General features: G+C 34.7%; 1 protein-coding gene across 4 annotated transcripts; it reads left to right on the plus strand.

Annotated features, from left to right (window-relative positions):
• Positions 1-1,410: 1,410 nt before the first annotated feature.
• On the plus strand, positions 1,411-19,586 carry LOC117926707 (DNA topoisomerase 1-like). 4 transcript variants are annotated; one of them, XM_034845947.1, is made up of 17 exons: positions 1,411-1,615; positions 5,827-7,121; positions 7,327-7,521; positions 8,282-8,362; positions 9,221-9,280; positions 9,425-9,519; positions 9,627-9,783; positions 9,870-9,995; positions 10,381-10,461; positions 10,574-10,664; positions 10,749-10,882; positions 17,222-17,290; positions 17,395-17,484; positions 17,716-17,819; positions 17,896-18,064; positions 18,426-18,535; positions 18,845-19,586. In XM_034845947.1, exons 2-16 carry the CDS (start codon positions 5,994-5,996, stop codon positions 18,492-18,494), a joined length of 2,649 nt encoding a protein of 882 aa, XP_034701838.1. In that variant the 5' UTR covers positions 1,411-1,615; positions 5,827-5,993; the 3' UTR covers positions 18,495-18,535; positions 18,845-19,586. The 4 variants fall into 4 exon arrangements, with proteins under 4 accessions (XP_034701838.1, XP_034701839.1, XP_034701841.1 ...); XM_034845948.1 differs by lacking the exon at positions 18,845-19,586 and having other exon boundaries at positions 5,827-5,873; positions 5,955-7,121; positions 18,426-18,813; XM_034845950.1 differs by lacking the exon at positions 18,845-19,586 and having other exon boundaries at positions 5,833-5,873; positions 5,955-7,121; positions 18,426-18,813.
• The last annotated feature ends 473 nt before the right edge of the window (positions 19,587-20,059 follow it).

Below are 20,059 nucleotides of genomic sequence, written 5' to 3' on the forward strand. Positions count from 1 at the left end.
TTGTATAAGATTAAGAGAAGCTTATATATATATATATATATATATATATATATATATATATATATATATATATATATATATATATATATATATCGTTAAAAACTTTTGTTCTTATCTGATGTGAGATATCACAATAAATTTATTTTAAAAAATTAACCAAACAAAAACAAAATATTTTGTTAAAAGAATGCTTTAAGTTATTCTAAAAAGAATAAGAGCACAGCATACGAAGTTGCTCTACGCTTTCAACAGAGACATATGGGCCTATAAGCCCATCAAATCCACAATTTGGTCCATCCATAGCTTGTGACCCATAGAACTAGAAGTCATCTCCACTTCTTAGGCCTTTACGGCCCATGACTTCCAAACATACAGACTAGGGCAATGGAGCATGGAGGCCTTTTCTGGCTGCAAAGGGCTCTTTCTAAAGGAATTCTGTTGAAGCCATTCTGGTAAATTTGGTTTTGGTCTATAAATTTTTTATTAGTTGTATTTTTATTATAAACCTCTTTGTAGAGGATAGTCGGATCCTTTAGTAGTGATTTTCGGAGGCGCTTTAAATCTAAAAGCATTTTCTGGTTGCAAAGGGCTCTTTCTAATTGTGAAGGAATTAATTTCTATTGAAGCCAATATGGTAAATTTGTTTTTGTCTATAAATTTGTTATTAATTATATTTTTATCATAAACCTCTTTGTAGAGGATAGTCAGATCGGTCTGGTAGGAAGCTCTTTTAATCTAAAAAGTGTTTATGAAAAAATTAGGTGTTTGGTAAAATTTAGGAAATACTTTTAAAAATATGAAAATCTGTTGAAAAATTATTTATAATGTTTTATGGAGAAATATCTTATTTTATAAATACCATTTCAATACCTTTATATTTTTCATATTGATATTATGATTATATTTGATTCCTAAAAAGAAGTAAGAAAAAAAAATACACAAGAAAATTATTTTATGATATTTGATTTTATTATAAAAAAAAATAAATATAATTAAATGAGTAATATATTTGTAAATTTGTAAATTATTTAATTTTTATAAATATAAGTTAAATAAATAAAATAAGTTTGAAGTATGGTACAAAATCTATTGATTTTATTTTATTATTATTTTTTTTACCTTTTTTTTCTTCTATTTTTTATTTTGTTTGCATTTTACATCCGGACATTTTTATTAAAGATAAGCTTTAATCATGCCATGTCGTAGGTTGTTTTTTTGAATTTTTTCCAACACTAAGCCATATTGCATGCAACAGTCACATATTTTTTAAAATTCATTTGGTATTTAAAATGCCCACAGAGTCTTTAATTTATTACGAAATCACCCTTCCGTGTCTTCCACAGGGTCGTTCTTAGTTTCACTTGAAGCCCAATCCATTATCTCATTCACCTGTAGAACTGCAGAAGGCCAAAAAAAGTTTGGACCTGCCAGTGAATTCAACACGAATCCAGGGGCATTTTGGTCATTACGGCTTCAAAAGATATGAAGACATTCCTCAGCGAGAACAAGAGAGGCACAGTGACTGACAAAGGGAAGAAGAAGCTCAACAACACAACAGGCGCCTAGATAGCGGGGAAAAAATAAAAACACGGGAGCTGAAAAAAAACGAAAAAGGGTAAGAAAATGGAGAAAGTTTAGATTTTGGGTCTGCATTCATATGCTGAATTTTGTTCTTGTTTCTATTTGTTGTTTACATATTGGGTTTTTGGTGCAATATAGAAGGCAAACCCTAAATCCACGTCCATATCTTTGTTTCATTCGTTTTCGTGAAGTGTTAGGTTTCTGGTTGAAATTCAAAACCTTAAAGAACGATATTTTTCTGAAAGAAATTGTAAATTTCTGTAACATTTTGAGCCTTTACTGAAATGGGTATTGCTTCGATGTTCGGATTGTTAGTTGAAATCTAAAATCTATAAGGACGAAAATTTGTCGTTCTCTTTGCCAGTTTCTTTCCCCTTTTTAGCTTCAACGGAATGGGTTTTGTTTAATTTTTTGAAATTTGGGTTGTTAGGTGTTTGTTGTATGTTATTTTGACTTATAATTCAAAGTTTTACTTGTTACGATGGATTTTGATTCTGTTTGTTACTGGGTGGATTTTAGGTTGATTGCTGGAGTTCTCAAATTTTTGGCTAATTATTTGATTTGATTATTTAGTTAATAGGGAATTGTTGTTACATTTGCCTTGTATAATGTATGCTAGTTTCATGTTCTAATCACAGGTCCCTTAAAAATTCCCACCCCCCAAGCCTCATTTGGTATTTTAGCTTTTAGGGCTTTGTTTGTCATTGGTTATACATTGATAAATCAGAAAAACAATCATATTTAGGTTGGTGATTTAGTTCATATATAGCTGAGATGCACTGTTTTTCTCTTTATTGATTGTTGAAAGATAGATTAACCTCGGAAAATACTTATTGGTAACAGCATTACATGGCTTGAAGCCTTTTACTCTTTTCATATAAGACAGCCCTGTGAGGCTCTTATTTTGGGGTTAACAATTCCTTTTGCATTATAGATGGCATACAGAATACTTCAAGGAGAAATGCTTTGTTATGGGATTTAAGGAATTGGATAAAGTAGTGATGACAAGCATCAAAATGCATGCGTATTCTAATCTTTGACTTTTAGAAGATAATTTCTTGAACTAAGACACATTTCTTTTCAGTTCTTCATTTTTTTTTTTTTTGGAATTGTGGAATTCCATGTTTTTATTTTGAATATCTCTGATTAAGCATCTTATTCATATTGGATTACATTGCATTTGTCATTCCAAGGTGGTAGCAAGGATGGATTTTCATTAAAGATAATTTATGCTATACTTATTCTTTCTGGTGTCTCTCTACTTTTTTCTTTTATTCCTCCAGATGTATGTCTATATTTCTCTAATCAGTTGCAAGAATCCTCTATATTAGATGGAAACTTCTGCTTTGAAACTTCGTTTAGGAATTTGTATGATTCATTTTTTTCTTGTGGCAAAGCTGTGATTTTTTGGTAGGCAAACAAGAATATTGTTAACAATGTCTAAACAAAAAGGGGTGGGCCAATGTACGCAAAGAAATAGAAGAGAGAAACAAAAAACACATCCCTCTCATTAATAAGTGCCCATTCAGACACCAAGAGCTAATATAGATGAAGAGGCACCATCTAGGAATTTCCTAATCCATTGTCAGAAAGAATTCAGGAACGAGCTTTTGGTAGCATGGCCCAGCTGCTTCACATTTTCAAGCGCACTACAATTCTTCTCATTCCAAATAGTCTAGAATAAACACAGTAGAGCAACCCTTTCCTTTGTCTGTCACCTGCAAAAGTCCCATGACAAGATAACAGAATTTCTTTAATTGAAGAAGGTAGCACCCACTCAAAGCTAAATAAAGAGAGAATTGAGTGCCATAGGATCCTCATTCTAGCATAGTGGAGAAGGATATGATCAGCCAACTCTTCTTCTCCCTTGCATAGTAGCAACTATTTGCTAATGTTCATCCTTTTCTTTTTTAACTGTTACAAAGTCAAAATTCCCTCCTAAACTGTCTCTAATGTGAAGAACCCTACTTTCACCTGCATCCAAGAGTTCCAAACTAGATTCAGAGGAAATGACCCTCCTCTCATGGTCTCACCTGCTCCAAGAGAGAATAGTAGGCTTTGGCTGAGAATTTTCTGTCCTTTATATCCGACCAAAATAATCTATCTCTCTTTTCCCTTTTCACTAATTTCTCTTGCGGCCTTACAAGAAAAGCCGCATCATTTTCCAATTATGAATCATTCAACTGTTTTAAGAAATAGGGTCTCTAGCGACCTCCCTCACATGCCTCATCTCGCACATCCACAACCTAAGCATCATTAGAGGTAGCAATGGCAAAAAGTGAGGGAAAGGAGATGCTCAAGACTGAGTCACCATATCAAACATCTTTCCAGAACTTCACTCTCCTACAATCACCTATGTTTAAGCATGTTCTACCTTTGAAATTAATCCATCATCTCCTTATATCCTTTCGCAACTCTATCCCATACCTGTCCCTCATGCCACAAGAATACCACCTCTCTGCATCCTTCCCAAAGTTCTCCACTATAATCCACTTTCATAGAGGATCTTGTTCTGAATAAACCTCTTAACACTGTTTGCCAAAAAGGCCCTTGTTGACTTGAGAATAGATAATTTCTAACGCTCAATTCACCTTACTTCTTATCCATGCATGCAATCTACCATTTTGCTAGATGAGGCTTTTTCTTTCTGGCTCCCCCCCTCCCTAGAGCCAGCATCTCTAAATCTTCTCAAGTCTCATGCTTGCTTTTCTAGTAATGACTACTATGGATGTGGAGTAAATTGACAAGCTTGAAATGGTACTTTTAATTGATGTAAGCTTCCCACCCTTTGAAAGATACTGCCAATTTCAAAGAGCAAAACTCCTATGGTACCTTTCATCCACCACATCCCAAACCACGGACAATGTAAAGGAGGCACCCAATGGGCGACTCAAATAGGGGGTAGGAAGTTCCCCCACCCCACACCACAATGGAAGACCCAAACTGTGATTGTAGCACATTTGATCATCAAAGTAGATTTAGTCATTTAGACTAGTCAAACTGACAAAAGAAACTAAAATGTTCTTACATATGGAATGTTTATAATGAATAGAAAGAAGTAGAGGATATTAGGTGATGATATTTAGAATAACAATATTCATTTATATATAGAATACTAAGTATTCAACCACTCTCAAGCATATCTAAGAGTGAAGGGTTACTAGTTGATATTATTCATACATAAATTAACACTCTATTGGTTGATAACTTAGGGTTTCTTTTCAATATTTTGGCTATACCATGAAATTCTAAACCCTTTCTATCAATAGATTTCTATACATGTGTGTGTACTTATTCATTGCATACTGTTTTGAGCTTCTTAAGTGCACCAAACTTTTGAACCTTCTAAGTTGTGTGATTTCCAGTACTGAACTGAATTTTTTTTTTTTTTTTTTTTACAGAAATGAAATATATATTGATAATAGTAAAGTTCAAGAGAAGGATGAGAGGTCCTTCCCACAAAATACAAAATCTAATTAAAGTAAGACTATACTCCTCCACTATACAATGATAACTACAGATGAATACATATACAAAATGTCACAAAAAACCAAAATCAAACGCTCTCAAACTTTATCCACCCCTTTCATGTTACAAACTGATGTCCAACTTAGTTGAATAACATTAAGTGGAATTCCTCTAAAAGCGACAATACAAGAGGCCCTAAAGGAGGAGTAGAAGTGAGGAAGATCCTACAACATCCCTTCCGTGCTGTACTTATCCTAAAAAATCCTAGCGTTTCACTCTTGTCACACAATCCATAGTACACTGAGGCAAGCGATATGCCAAAGAATCTTGCCTCTGATTGAATTCCTTAACCTTCTAAATGAAATAACCATCATATCTCCAATACTCCTAGGGCGAACCCAATCCATATTAGCTCCTTGTGCTACACCATCTATCTGATAATAGTATTTTGGTGGTAGTTTCTTTTTATTTATTTGTTTTGGCTTTTTTCTTTTACAATTTTGTCATTGCTCTACTAAGTTAGTGGTTCTATATCATCCACTATATGTTTGGATTTACTTATAGAAATAATACTGGAAATTTCTTTATTAGTTAGATTTGTTGGAGGTGATTTGTTTTCTTATGTGGTGTATAATTTCTTGGTGGTTCAAAAGCAATGACATCTGTAGTGGTTGCATGATTTACATGCCACACTGCTAAGATCAATGTAGCTATCCTGTCTTTTCTCTCACCAAAAATGTTTGATGATGTTGATGATTTATCTTGTGTTTTCAAAAGGAACAGCTACGTATCAAAGGAAATGGTCAAAGCTCAAGCCTGCTGCGGTATAAAACTGATTTGCTTTCAAAGGCACAAAAAAAGACATATGTAATGCACTCAATTGCATTTGTTTCATTTGCTGAAAGTTCAAAACAGTTATCAAGACATAATTCAGCCAGTTCTATATGGAGAATAAGCAATTGATCAATCCTCCTGTTGCAAATGGTGAGTCTGAGGATTCTGAAGATGATAAACCATTGAGTGCCAAACTTTCTGCACGATTACCAAAGGGCAATTCCCATGTTTTAAAGGGACTTAGTTCCCCGGTATTACAGTCACAAAAGACTAAGGTTGATGTCAAGAAGTCTGATGGTGATTCGGAAGATGAAGTTCCTTTGTCATCAAAATTCCCATTGAAAACCTATGTGAGGTCTTCTTCTGGAAAGTCACTTGGTTCAAAGGGACTTAATTCACCCTCTCTTAGCTCACATCCTCCAGAGACGAAGGTTGGCGTCAAGGAGTCCTCTGATTCAGAAGATGAAATTCCTTTGTTATTAAAGTTACAATTGAAATCCAGGAAAGGGGCATCTTCGAGCAAGTTGCTTGACTCAAAGGGGCTCAGTTCACCTGCTTCTAGCCGGTCACAATCTCAGAAGGCTAAGGTCAACAACAAGAACCTTTCTGATGATTCAGAAGATGAAATCCCTTTGTCATCAAAATTCCGATTGAAAACTGGTATGGGGGCATCTTTGGATAAACTGGATAACTTTGATGAGAAGAAGCCCTTGACTTCTACACTGAAACCCAATGGCATCAGTAAGAAAGATGATGAACGGGTAAAATCTCCCAAAGGTCAGAACAAGAGGCCTCTAGGTCAGGCGAATACTTCACACCATTCTTCGTCTAAAAAACCAAAGCTTTTGGATGGATCTGTTAAAGGCAAAGTAAAGCAAGTATCTGTGAAAGCAGAGCAAAAGGATGACGATGACGACGACAACGATGATGATGATGAGTATACTCCTACTGTCAAGAGACTGAAGAAGTCAGTTTCCTCAGATAATAAAAAAGCATCGAAAACAAAATTTATCCCCTCATCACGAAAGAAGGCAACCAAGAAAGCCAAAAAATCCAAGAAATTGGCAAAGAGTTCAAAATACTCCAAGTCAACAAAAGTACCTCCTAACTCTGGTGAAGGACAGAAGTGGACTACATTGGAGCACAATGGGGTTATTTTTCCACCTCCCTACAAGCCTCATGGAGTTAAAATGCTCTACAATGGTCGCCCAGTTGATTTGACTCCTGAACAGGAGGAGGTGGGGCTCAGAATGTCTATAGTTTGGTACCTTATTATTTATTTTTTTTACTTTTTTTTCTTATGTTTCATGTGTCATCACCAGTTATCACATGTTCTATTGTCATTAGAAATATTGGTGTTATCACATTTATTACGAGTTCACTTTGAATTTCTCATTAATATACGTGTATATTTCCACATCTCCTGGTTCTTTCAATATGCAGGTTGCAACAATGTTTGCAGTAATGAAAGATACAGACTATGCAACCAAACCGAGATTTATAGAGAACTTCATGAATGATTGGAGAGTGAGACTTGGAAAAAATCATGTAATTAAGAAGTTTGAACTTTGTGATTTCACTCCAATATATGAATGGCATGAGAAGGAAAAGGAGAAGAAAAAGCAAATGACTACAGAAGTAAGTTGAGATGTCCTTGAATACCCTATTAACTTTGATTGAAAAATAATGAAAGAAAACTGTGTTGTATCTTGATGTGTTTTTTAATTGCATGCAAAGAACCTTTTTATTTTTATTTTTTATAAGTGACTGTTTTATTAAGTTTGACTCCATTGGTTATTTTTACACTAATTCTTATACCTTCCAAGAATTCGTCCAAGCAGCTACTATCTTAAGTTGTTTATTATACCAAAGGCTATCTGATAGTAAGAAGTGATGATTTGACTGAGACAAGCAATTGCATGCAATGGCTGAATCCTCTTTCAAATGCTATATTTTGGGACTAGTTTTGGTGATGTGTCATTTCAGGAATCCATTAGCTATTGCATGATACACTGTTCATTGGAGTTGTCTGTCTTTAAAGTACAAAATGTAAGCAGCATTCTGGAAACTGAGTTCTGTGAATACATTCTTGCATGTCTTTTACTTCTAAAGGTGAACAACAGGTGAAGGAGGTATTAAAACTCTGCTAGAGCTTGAACTCAGGTCTGAGGTCCACTGATGATGGACTTTATCTTCCAAGATTGCTGTTGTCTTGAATAGGATGTAGTCTTTAGTTTGGAACATTTTACTCTAGTTAACGCCTAATTCCAACTATCTGGGGTTGGGTGCATGCATTTAGTTTTGCTTCTCTACTGTCTCTAGGGGCATTAACTAGTGGAATTAGTTGATCATACTATTCTGTTTTAAATTTTTAATTCAGTAGTTATGGTTGATGCAGGAGAAGAAGGCCTTAAAAGAAGAGAAATTGAAACAAGAAGACAAGTATATGTGGGCTGTTGTTGACGGTGTCAAAGAAAAGGTTTGCTTTAGCCTTTTTATTATTGTATCATAATCACCCATATACACCTGTGCAAATAATGACTTCATTTTTTTTGTTTGTTTGATATGCTGTTTGCATTCTTTATATCTGTATTTTTCAATTTAATTCTCTGCATGAAAAAACAATGGGTTTCCATAAATTAGTTCTCCTTAGAGATGCCTTTACTAGAAAGTCAATTTTTTCAACTAAAAAGGATGAAATTAATTATTAAGGCACTTCATTTCATAGCTCCGAGTTAAAAGTGGATCCTTTAACTTCCAAGTTCGATCATTGCATAAGCAATAAAATTGTGCACACTTGTATTATATGAAATGGCAGCACAGAATTGCTTTGTTTGTTTGACTTATTATGGATCCTGTGTTGTAGCTGTTTGTTCCTTGCATTGCTAACATGCTCATACGCATTTTCAAGATTAGATGGCCACATAGAGATGCTCTTATACCATTTAAAGTAGGCCCTCTATTAATTAAAGAGATTAGCATCCTCCTTAGTGTCTTTGATTTGATTATATGTTTAATTTTAATAATTTATGATGTTTTGCAACAAATATACTGCTACATATTAAGGCTTCTACTGACCTATCCCTAATCATATCTTTGTTGACCACTTTTCTGAACATTTTCTATTTTTTTTGGTGGATATAATAATATATTTGCTTTTTCTATCTTTAGATATGTGCAGTTGTTCAACAGCTATTTTCATGTTGACATCTGTGCTCACCAGTTTTTTGAATTTCATTGATTAGTGATGTATGTATTAGGTTTTATTTTCTTTATTTTTGTTACTTACATATTTGCCTTGAAGAAAATGGAGTCTTGATGGAGTTTTTCCTCTCAGGTTGGAAATTTCAGAGTAGAACCACCTGGGTTGTTCCGTGGTCGTGGGGAGCATCCAAAGGTGTGGTTGAGAAATTCTCTTAGATGATAATCTAGAATTATCCATGATGAACTTCCATCATTTATTTTATTTGCTCTAATCAGACCATGGAGGTCTTTTATCCCTTTTGAATTTGGTACTGATTATAAACTTTTGTGGTCTCAGATGGGAAAGCTGAAAAAACGCATTTGTCCAAGTGATATTACAATAAATATTGGAAAGGAAGCCCCTGTTCCAGAATGTCCTATTCCTGGTGAAAGGTTTGTAACTCCATAACTTCTAAAAGGAATCGCCAATTAGTTTGAGATATTGAAATAAGGGTTAGGGGCACCTCTGCAGAGTTGAAATGTTTCAGGTTCCTATGCAGGTGGAAGGAAGTCAGGCATGACAATACCGTTACATGGTTAGCATTTTGGAATGATCCTATCAATCCAAAAGAATTCAAATATGTCTTTCTGGCAGCCAGCAGTTCCTTGAAAGGACAAAGTGACAAGGAGAAATATGAAAAAGCAAGGTTGCTGAAGGTACAACCTTCCTGTCATTTCACTCATTTTTTTGATACTATAGTGTCTAGAACTTTGATTACTTCAATATGCTACTTTGGATGCAGGACTATATACAAAATATCAGAGCAACCTACACAAAGGATTTCACGAATAAAGATACTATGAAGCGGCAAATTGCAGTTGCTACATATCTCATTGACAAGCTGGCTCTCAGGGCTGGCAATGAGAAGGTAACCTTGCTTGGCCTTTTCTTTTCTGAGGATTGCTAGGTATTTGGACTCTCATATGACCTTTCTGTAACTGTATCAAAATGAGTTTCCTTTGGTGACTTGAAGTGTCAATAAGATGGTTTGAATTGCCTATCGAAAGAAAAAAAAACAGAAGAAAAGATTGCTCCAGTTATTGCTATGGCATTTTGGTATTGTGTTTTGGCACTTGAAGCATTCTCTCAAATTGAATCATACTAGCCTTCCCTATTTTGTTGTTTGGTTGTTAATCCATTTCTCTTTTTAAGCAATATTCACATTCAGTCTGCAGTTCTCTCTCTCTCTGTTTTTTTTTTTCCTCTTCTGAAGTTATCCAGGTGAGTTTGTCATGATTGTTACCCTTGTACAGGATGATGATGAGGCTGATACGGTTGGTTGTTGCACCTTGAAAGTGGAAAATGTTGCATTAGTTCCTCCAAACAAGTTGGAGGTATGGTGGGTTTATATCCTGTTAACTCTCTCTCTCTCTCTCTCTCTCTATGGAGTGGTTGAATTGTTGTTTCTCTTAAGCAATAATATGTAGATTTCTTTCCTTCATTCAGTTTGATTTTCTCGGTAAGGATTCCATTAGATACTTCAACACCGTTGAAGTTGAGCTTCCTGTGTATAAAGCTATTGGGCAATTCAAGACTGGTGAGCATGCTGTCATGTTAGGTTCTGTGGCATATGCAATTATTATTCAGAGTGTGCCAATGCATGTGGATTTTTTTGAAACAGGTAAAAGTGGTGGGGATGATCTTTTTGACAAGCTGGATACAAGTAAGCTGAATGCTCACTTGAAGGAACTCATGCCTGGCCTCACTGCAAAAGTTTTCCGTACATATAATGCATCTATCACTTTGGATGAGATGGTAAGATGCAAGTTAAGAATGTTCTCAGAGAAACCTAACTGCTTGAAATTTTCTTGGCTGTATTCTTCAAAAACTATTGACACTGCCAAAGAGATGGATATTTGGAGTTGTTGTCAAAGGACCTAGTGCACCCTTGCCATTTGCTTCGACATTCATCCAAAATACGCATGATATATGCAATGCTTCTCATTTATTGTCATTAAATCAATCAGTTTGTTGCACAATGGAAACTCTAGTATCAGTTTATTGTGACAAGACATGATAAAGAACAACAATAGGGAGAAAAAAATTAAAAAAAGAAAAAGAAAGAAAAAAAAACGAGTATACAATGATAGAAAAAAAACATAGAGTATACAATGATATGTGTGGTTGGGCCTAAAGCTTATGTCCATGCCAGAAATGATGAAAAACTTCCACTATTTTATAAGGAGATTACAATCCTAGAGCTCTTAAATCTTAGAGCCCCACTTATACCCAAGAAGAACTCTCTTTTAGTTAAAATATCATTTTGCAATTATTTTTCTTGATTTCATAGTAATATTCTATATAGGGAACTAATTGCATAATTATAAAAACAACTTATTTCAATAGGAAAATCTCATAATAGATTACTTCATTTATAAAAATAGAAAAAATCCTTTTCAAGAATATGTCCTAATAGGAAAATATTAAGGACTTGAAAAATATACCCAAAAGCAAATTTGACACTTTCTAACAATATCCAGCCAAGCTCAAATTTTCAATCTTCCAAACTTGAAAGTCTTCTATGTCGCTTTACTCACGCCTTTGAAAGGGCCTTGAGTTATTTTTGAAATCATTTAAGTCCAAGCAATGCCTAAATTTAATTGCAAGAATATGCCAAGTCATAATATTTGTTGGATTATCCAATGTAGGGATCTTTAGGATAACAATGACACCTTAAACAATAATATTCTCGATGAAATGCACCTTGATGTTAATATGTTTGGTCATCTTATGGAACACCTAATTTTTAGTCAAATGTATGACATTCTAAAACCAAACCTTGGAGCCAAATAACTTCATTGCTTTTGTGGTTGTTGTATACTTTAGTGGATGACAAAGTAACTGTAGATTGAGATATTGCTTTCCAATTAATTAGGGAACTAATCATACTTCTTTAGGAGTTGTAAAATGAATAAAAATTGAAAGAAATCCATTTACATAATAACATGCTGAATTAATCGCTTCATCCCAAAACTCCTTTGGCAATACTGTATTGAAAAACATATACCATACTATCTTTAAAAGAGTTCTATTCATTTATTAGGCAATGCCATTTTGTTGTAGAGTATGTCTAACAGTGTCTCGCAATGCCTTCATTCTTGAACATTTTTTCATAAAATTCCATTTTATTGTTAGTTTTTAAGTGCATGATCTATTTTCTTGTTTTCTTGTCAACTTCTTAATCATAGCTTTCCATTGGTTGAACTTTCCAATGACATCATTATATGCTTGAAGATACATGCCTAACCTTTCTAGAGTAGTTATCAATGAACATCCACCACCATGTTATGTAACTTGAGAGATTTTAATGAATACAATTAAGTAGTGTTATCTGTGAACGTCAACCATAATGTGATGCAACTTGAAAGGGACCCCAAAGATTTGAATGGATATAATTTGTAGTAATCAATGAATGCCCACCACCATGTGATGCAACCCACTGTTTTAAAAGGTTATTGAGGCCCTCAAGGCGAGGCTATGCAAATTAACCTTGAGGCTATAGCCTCAATAGAGGGTAATCGAGGCTTAAGCCTCACTTGATCGAGGCTTATAACCTTATATAGCCTAGAGGCTTAAACCTTAAATATTCAAAAGGTTTTAATGGGTTTAGGGCCTTTATGGGCTTTTTGTATACGTTTATTAAGAGGTTTAAGCCTCAATATTCATTGTTCGTAATGACTTGTGCTTTTATGAGGATATGGTATAGATTTATAAGTTTTGTCTTGCATTTAAGATTAAGGTCAAAAGAGTTTGGAGGGTTGGGAATAGGCAAGACGACCTTGAGAAATCGTGCTCTCTTAGGGAAGTAGCTTTGGAGGTTCCCTACGAAAAGCTCTGGTCTGTGGCATCAGGTGATTTCAAGCACTTATGGGACACACTAATGGAGGTTCCTTTATTCAGTTTTTTTTTTATTGGTTGGGTTCTAGATGAGGGCTGGTGATTTTTGTATCCCCTCTTCTTTTGTTCGTGCCTTCTGGCGCCTCTTGTATACCCCCTGTATGCTTTTGGGTCAGCCTTAAGGTGCCCTTTTTCTAATATATTTCTTTCTCTGTGTTTTTACTTATCAAAAAAAAAAAAAAAAAACATTATGGTTAGATGGTTACTTATAAAAAAAAACATTATGGTTAGATGGTCACATAGATGTTCTTGGAAGACTATTGCTCAAGTCTTTCAAGGCTTTTCCCCTTACATTTGTCTTATGGTAGGGAATAGGGAGAGAATCTGATTATGGGAAGATTTATTGTAGGGAGATCAACCTTTGAGCTCACAATTTGCAGGCCTTTATAGAGTTATTTCAGTGAGAAATATTACCATCTTTGGCGTCCTTGGAAATTCCTACCTCTCTTCTTGGAATCTTAATTTCCGACGCAATCTTATTAATTTAGAAATTGAACTTCTCGAAAGATTCGTGTCTTCACTTAATTTAGTGCACTTGTCTTTTTCTACTACAAACTTAAGAATTTGGTCCTTATCCTCCATTGGCTCATTTTCAGTAAAAAAAAATTTCATGGTCTTGTCCAAGCTCTCTAATCCAATTTCGTTCATTCTGACTAATTTTGTTTGGAAATCAAAAGTCCCATCAAAGGTCAAGGCCTTTGCATGGTTGGTAGTGCATAAGAAGGTTAATACCAATGACATGCTACAAGTGAGAAGACCTTACAAATCTCTTAGTCCTCATTAGTGCATTTTATGCAAAGAGAGTGGAGAATTACTTGATCATCTTTTTCTACATTGCCTAATAACATTGGGGCTTTGGCATAACCTCTTCAATGTAGCTAATTTGGACTAGGTTCCACCAAGGAGTATTAGAGATATGATGATTATTTTATTTAGAGGCTTGGGGAATTCAATTAGAGGCAAGACGCTTTGGCATATTGCATGTATCACTGTATTGTGGGTTATGTGGCAAGAGAGAAATGTTACGATTTTTGGGGAAAATTCTAGAACGGAAGGGATGTTATGGGATCTTATTCATTTCTACTTCTCTTTTTGGGCTTCTTGTATTGTCACGTTTAGAGGAATTCCCCTTAATGATATTCTACTTAGTTGGCTTTCGGTTTGTAATTAGAAAGGGGTAGAGATAACTTTTGAGAGATTTTGTACATGCTTTTATCAGTATTTCTCCTTGTATAGTGGACGGTATACTCATACTTTGATCAGGTTTTGTACCTTGTGGGAAAGACTTCTCATCCTTCTCTTCAACTTTATTATTATCAATATATATTTTATTTCTGATAAAAAAATTAACATTGATGGAGAGAATAATAGAGTAATTGGATATAATTATGATTTATTTTATTTTAATTCTCTTTATCTATCAAAAAAAAAAAAAAAATTATGATTCATTAGAGGATCTTTCTTAGTGAGTGATGATAGTTTTCAAGTTTAATTGATAAACGCATGAGAGAGAGTTGGATTTAGAAGAAACAGAAAAACCAAATTAGAAACTATTGAAAATAACATACAATTAATTTGATTATTATACATTGTATGGTTTTTTTATTGTTTAATTTTCATATGATTTTATTAGTATTTTTATGATTTTTAAGGTTTCTTTTCTTTATTATATTATTATTATTATTATTTATTTTTTTATTTTTTTAAGTTGAGGCTTATGCCTTGTTCCACCTCGAGGCTAACACTTCGCCTCATTTGGGCAAAACACCTCAAGGCCGCCTTTAGCCTTTTAAAACATTGTTGCAACCTAAGGTAGACCCCAAAATTTGAATGGAAAATCATTCAAAGTATTTTTAGTTTTGTAAAAAGTTGTATTGAATTTAATCATGCACTATTTCTTAATCATACTTTGCTCTTGAAGATCCAACTCTCCTATTTCCTATCCACCAAGCAAATCCCATTTGTTCAGAAATTGTCATCCTTCTCCTACTCATATGCTTAAGTCGCATACGGCACAGTCTAGTAATATCTGAATTTGCAATTACCCATATAACCATGCTACCTTGCAATGTACGAAGACAATTAATTTATAACCTTTTCATCACACTAAGTAGCATTCTGTGAGATTCTCATAACTCCACATGCAACTTTATACATGTAGCCGTTGGAGTCAATGCACTCAAGGAAGTCAACATTTTCTTCAACTTTGGGACATGTCTTACATTAGTCAATGTTCTCATAATACCATCAGGCATCTTAATTCAAATTGTGTTATCTGAACAACCTTATAGGCTACATTGTTTCCTATAAGAACCTTCGCACCATTTATAGATTGTTAGGTGTTAAATCAGTCTCTATTGGGAGACATGATAAGAGGACCGTGAATCAATGATCCACTCATCACTTAAGTTATTGATAGTAACTTAAAAGACATTGACAATATCCAAACTTAATTTTACAATTGTTGTGTCATTAGAAATAGAAGTTTTCCCCTTTCCCCCTTTATATATATGTAAATACTTTGTGCAGCTCCTCACAAAGTTTCTTTACATGTTTCAATTGAAATATTTGTTGGTTCCCTTAAAGTTTGATTTCGATCTAACCCAACCTCTCTTGTCATGGTTTTTCTTTTCTATTCACCCTCTAGCAACCCAACCTTCACTTAAGCCTTTTCTACTCTCAACACCTTTTTCTTCAATTACTTTGAATTCAGAATTGTCCAAGCATTCTTTATAGAGAGAGTGTCTCTACCATACCTCATGGCATCCATAAAGTGCTTATAAGAATTGGGTAAAGAACATATCAAAATTCTGACCTAGTCTTAACTGTAAATTTCGATATTCTTCAAATCCATATAGTTCAATTTAATTCATTGAGGTAGTTTTTAATAGCTGAAGAGTTAACAGCCACTTCTTCAAGTGCAAACTATTTGTAAAAGACTTTATCGCATACAAAATTTTCCTATTTCAACCATAAATTGGTGGTTGGATCCTCTTTTGCAATGTCACAAAGTACCTTATTAACCAAGCATAACAAAAGAACAATGTGTGCTTTCTCCATAAGTTCATTAATTGTTGGTAGAGCTTTCGTACCTTTCAATGCTTTAGACAACCCTTGTTGAATCAATAGGGTATGCATCTTAATACCCCACAAATTGAGATCATTTCTTTCATCAAAATTTTCAACCTTGAACTTTATTATCATTACAGGTCTAACAGCATTGAATATTCTCCTTGGCTCTTTCATAAAGCTTCACCTTGGCTTTAGTATCAATTTGTTATGGACATGAAGTTTTAGTTTGGTTTGGTTAACTATGCCTATATTCATGAATGAGAGAGATTCAATCTGCTATATCATAAAGGAATTTTCAGTGAGGAGAGATATCAGATACAACTCCTGAGCCCAGAATCAATCCCATGGTTTCCCGTTATTGGTATCTACGCGTTGAACCAGAGCTGTTGCTCCATCAGGTGTTTCACCCTCCTTTTCACATCTCTACCCATTCCATATCATTTTTACAAACTCATCTCAATTGCATAACTTTTCTTCTTCATGCCTTAAAAGATATTTCTTACATATTTCTCTATTCAACAAGAAAAACCAAGCTATAAAATATTTTATATGACATTATTTATCAAAAAAATATGTACCGGGTAGGAATTTGAGACACTTTACAATACAATTATTATATTATCACAAAGTTCATTAAATGCGTTTTTGAGATTTTAGACACCGATATTGGGAACATATCAACAATCTGGTTCTTAGATTAATATTTCGTCATGTAGGAATAAATCAGGATATGTTAAATTAAGATTCAGTTGCAATAGCAAAACACTAGCTAATTATAGAGGCACCAACATTTGTCTCTATTTCTAAAACTCATAATCATGGTTTTATGTGATGCTCTTACTTTGTATTAAATTTCAAGGTAGATTTTTTAGTGCCTTTGATTTTCCTAATTTTGCTATTGAGCGTGTAGGTGCCAGTTTTTTTTTTTTCCCCTCTATTTTCTTCTTGTTTCTTAATAAATTTTGGAAAAGTAAAATCTGTGCCACTTTCTGGCAGTGAAATTATATTTTTCTCCTTATAGAATTATATGCCTTTTATTTTATATGCATCTTTGCCTTGGGATTTGTTATTCAAAATCCTGCTGAGGTGTCCTCTTTCTCAGTTTAATTCTGGATTTTATGACAGTTGAATAGAGAAGCCAGGGGTGGGGATGCAATGGAGAAGATTGTCATTTATCAGCATGCAAACAAAGAGGTGCACAAATAACATCAGTCCTACAATGTTTTTAGCTCATTATGTGATTTTAAAATCTATGTGTTAACATCATGTCTCTGTTATTTGTGGATCTTGTATTGAAGGTTGCCATTATATGCAACCATCAACGTACTGTCTCAAAGTCCCATGACGTACAAATGTCAAGGTTGAGTGAGAAGATGAGGGAGCTTCAGGTAATGACAATATCTCCTTCTATTATGAATTATCTAGAATGGTCAGTGGTATTTTTCCATGATACAAGCTATGGCTATTTTTTTTTCAGTTAGATCATACCCAATGTAGGCATGCCTTATTGATTTTCCTTCTCCTCATTAAAAATAAAAATCACCTGCATGGTGAATTGTGGATATGTATTCTATCTCTACGTCTATGCTTAGTTGTGACTGTTTTCATTTTATGAATAGGGTGTTTTGGATGAATTGAAAACAGACTTGGCGAGGGCAAAGAAAGGGAAGCCTCCATTGAAGGATTCTGATGGGAAGCCAAAGAAGAACATGACCCCAGAAGTGTATACAGATCATGCCCTTGGTATCTCTATCATGCAATTTTTATTTTTAAATAATGCTGCACTTTTCAATGTGCAGGTTAGAGAGGAAGATTGCTCAAACCAATACAAAGATTGAGAAAATGGAGCGAGATATGAAAACCAAAGAGGATCTAAAGACAGTAGCATTGGGCACCTCAAAGATCAATTATCTTGATCCCAGAATATCAGTTGCATGGTGCAAACGCCAGGAAGTTCCAATTGAGAAGGTAAGTTTGTGTGTGGTTTTCGGCCTACTGCTTCTCAAGTAAGAACCCATATTGATCCTTTGATTAGAAATCACAATGCATTCTACTGCATTTTGCTGCAAAGCAAAACAGATGAGTTAATAAAACTCCCACCTGCTAAAAGATGGTAGAATCCCAATAAACCTTTTATGCAGAACTTGAGACGAGAGAGGCTTGTGAGCTTTTTGATTAAACACCTGAAACTTCTTCCCAGAACTCCTTGCTGATCATAGCAACCAGAGAGGCTTGTGGGCTTTTTATTGAACACCTGAAACTTCTTATAAATGGCGTCTTGTTTGGAAAAATTTGGTCATATATATGAAATATATAATATCTTCTGCAGATATTCAATAAGTCTCTTCTGGCAAAGTTTGCTTGGGCAATGGATGTTGATCCGAGTTTCAGATTCTGATGTCAATTATTATGGCTCTGGGAGCATTCTCCATCACTGAGGTCATTTTACCTTTCACTACAACTCTTTCACATTTTTCTCTTTCCCCGGCTGGAATTTCAATGTTATACATGCATCTTTTGATTGCATGTAGCAATTGCACCCCTTTTCCATGTCAAATCAAATGAGTGAGGCTAATTCGCGAAAAGAATGTTGGCTTGAAGTTTACATTTTCAAATATGTAGAGTAAGAATTATTAAAAAAAAAGTAATTGTTGAATACCTCTAATGGTTTAATGATATTATGATACTGATGTTTTTAGACATGATTACATCCTTTACCACATGCTCAAATTTATCTTGCTGTTTCAGTATGGCTCAGCTCTACTCTGGTTGTTATTTGGATTCTAGCCATGAAGATTGGTTCCTTCACCCCTCACATTATTGGGGAACTAAATGTATAACATTTCCAGTGGTTCACAGGCATTGATGTTTTGGCACGTACTTAAGCCCACTAGTTCACACTCAAATTCTTCTTGTTGTTTTAGCATTACCCAACTTCTTCACTACAGCGGTTGTTTGGATTCTATGCATGAATTTAGCTTCTTTTACCCTCAGATTATTGTAACATGCCCAGTTCTTTATTTTGCGTGCTTTTCATGCTTAGAGCCTTCAAAAACACTTGGGATCATTTTTAGCAGCTGATACTGAGTACTATTAAAATTTTCTCACTGCATGGAAGGGAGAAAGAGCATAGTAGATGCTATATCTTGAGTTTGGAAACGAGCATCCAGTTGAGGCCTGATTCGGCTCTTACCATAGTGTCTATGTCATATAAGTGGTTGAGAACACATGGGTTGGGCATTTGGTTTCACTTGGTTCAAATGTGCATTTCAAGCAGTGCTTGTGTCCAAAATGGAGGCCTTCCCGGACCAAAATTCTAGTGCTGAATCATCTGAATTTGGTGGGGTTGGTGTTTGGGAGTTATGTATTCTCAAGGTTTGTGCTGGACAGGAATGATTGGCCTATTTTGGTTGAATTGGGAAGAATTCCCTCTGGTTGGTGTTATTTTTGTGGATGAATATTATGGTTTAACCATTTTAGTTGATGCTTTTGATGTTCTCTTGAGCTAATAAGCTAGCTTTTTCTTGTAAACTTCTCTGTAGGATTCCAAAGTCTTTTGCTCCTGATGAATGTCATGGTTGTTAATCTTGTGACACCCCATTCTCATCTCCCTCATACTATGCCAACTGCTTTCCTTCCAATTGAAATGATAAAATTATTTACATTTCAATCTCACCCATCCAAACCTTAGGGGGCCTTCCCCGGGCGTCGAACAGTCGACTCAGAACTGGTACGGACAAGGGGAATCTGACTGTTTAATTAAAACAAAGCATTGCGATGGTCTCTGCATACTAATTTAGATGGAACTAGATTAAGAAGATATCCTGCAGTTTCTAAGGCATATCACCAAAAGGATGTGGGAAGTGTTGAAAAACTCATCATAGATCTTAGTTCGATTTTGTCTTTCTGCCACTCAATTTTGCTGTGGAGTACAGGAGGAGCAGTCAAATGGGATACAATTTC

The sequence above is a fragment of the Vitis riparia genome, chromosome 12, assembly GCF_004353265.1.
Source record: "Vitis riparia cultivar Riparia Gloire de Montpellier isolate 1030 chromosome 12, EGFV_Vit.rip_1.0, whole genome shotgun sequence".
NCBI lineage: Eukaryota > Viridiplantae > Streptophyta > Magnoliopsida > Vitales > Vitaceae > Vitis > Vitis riparia.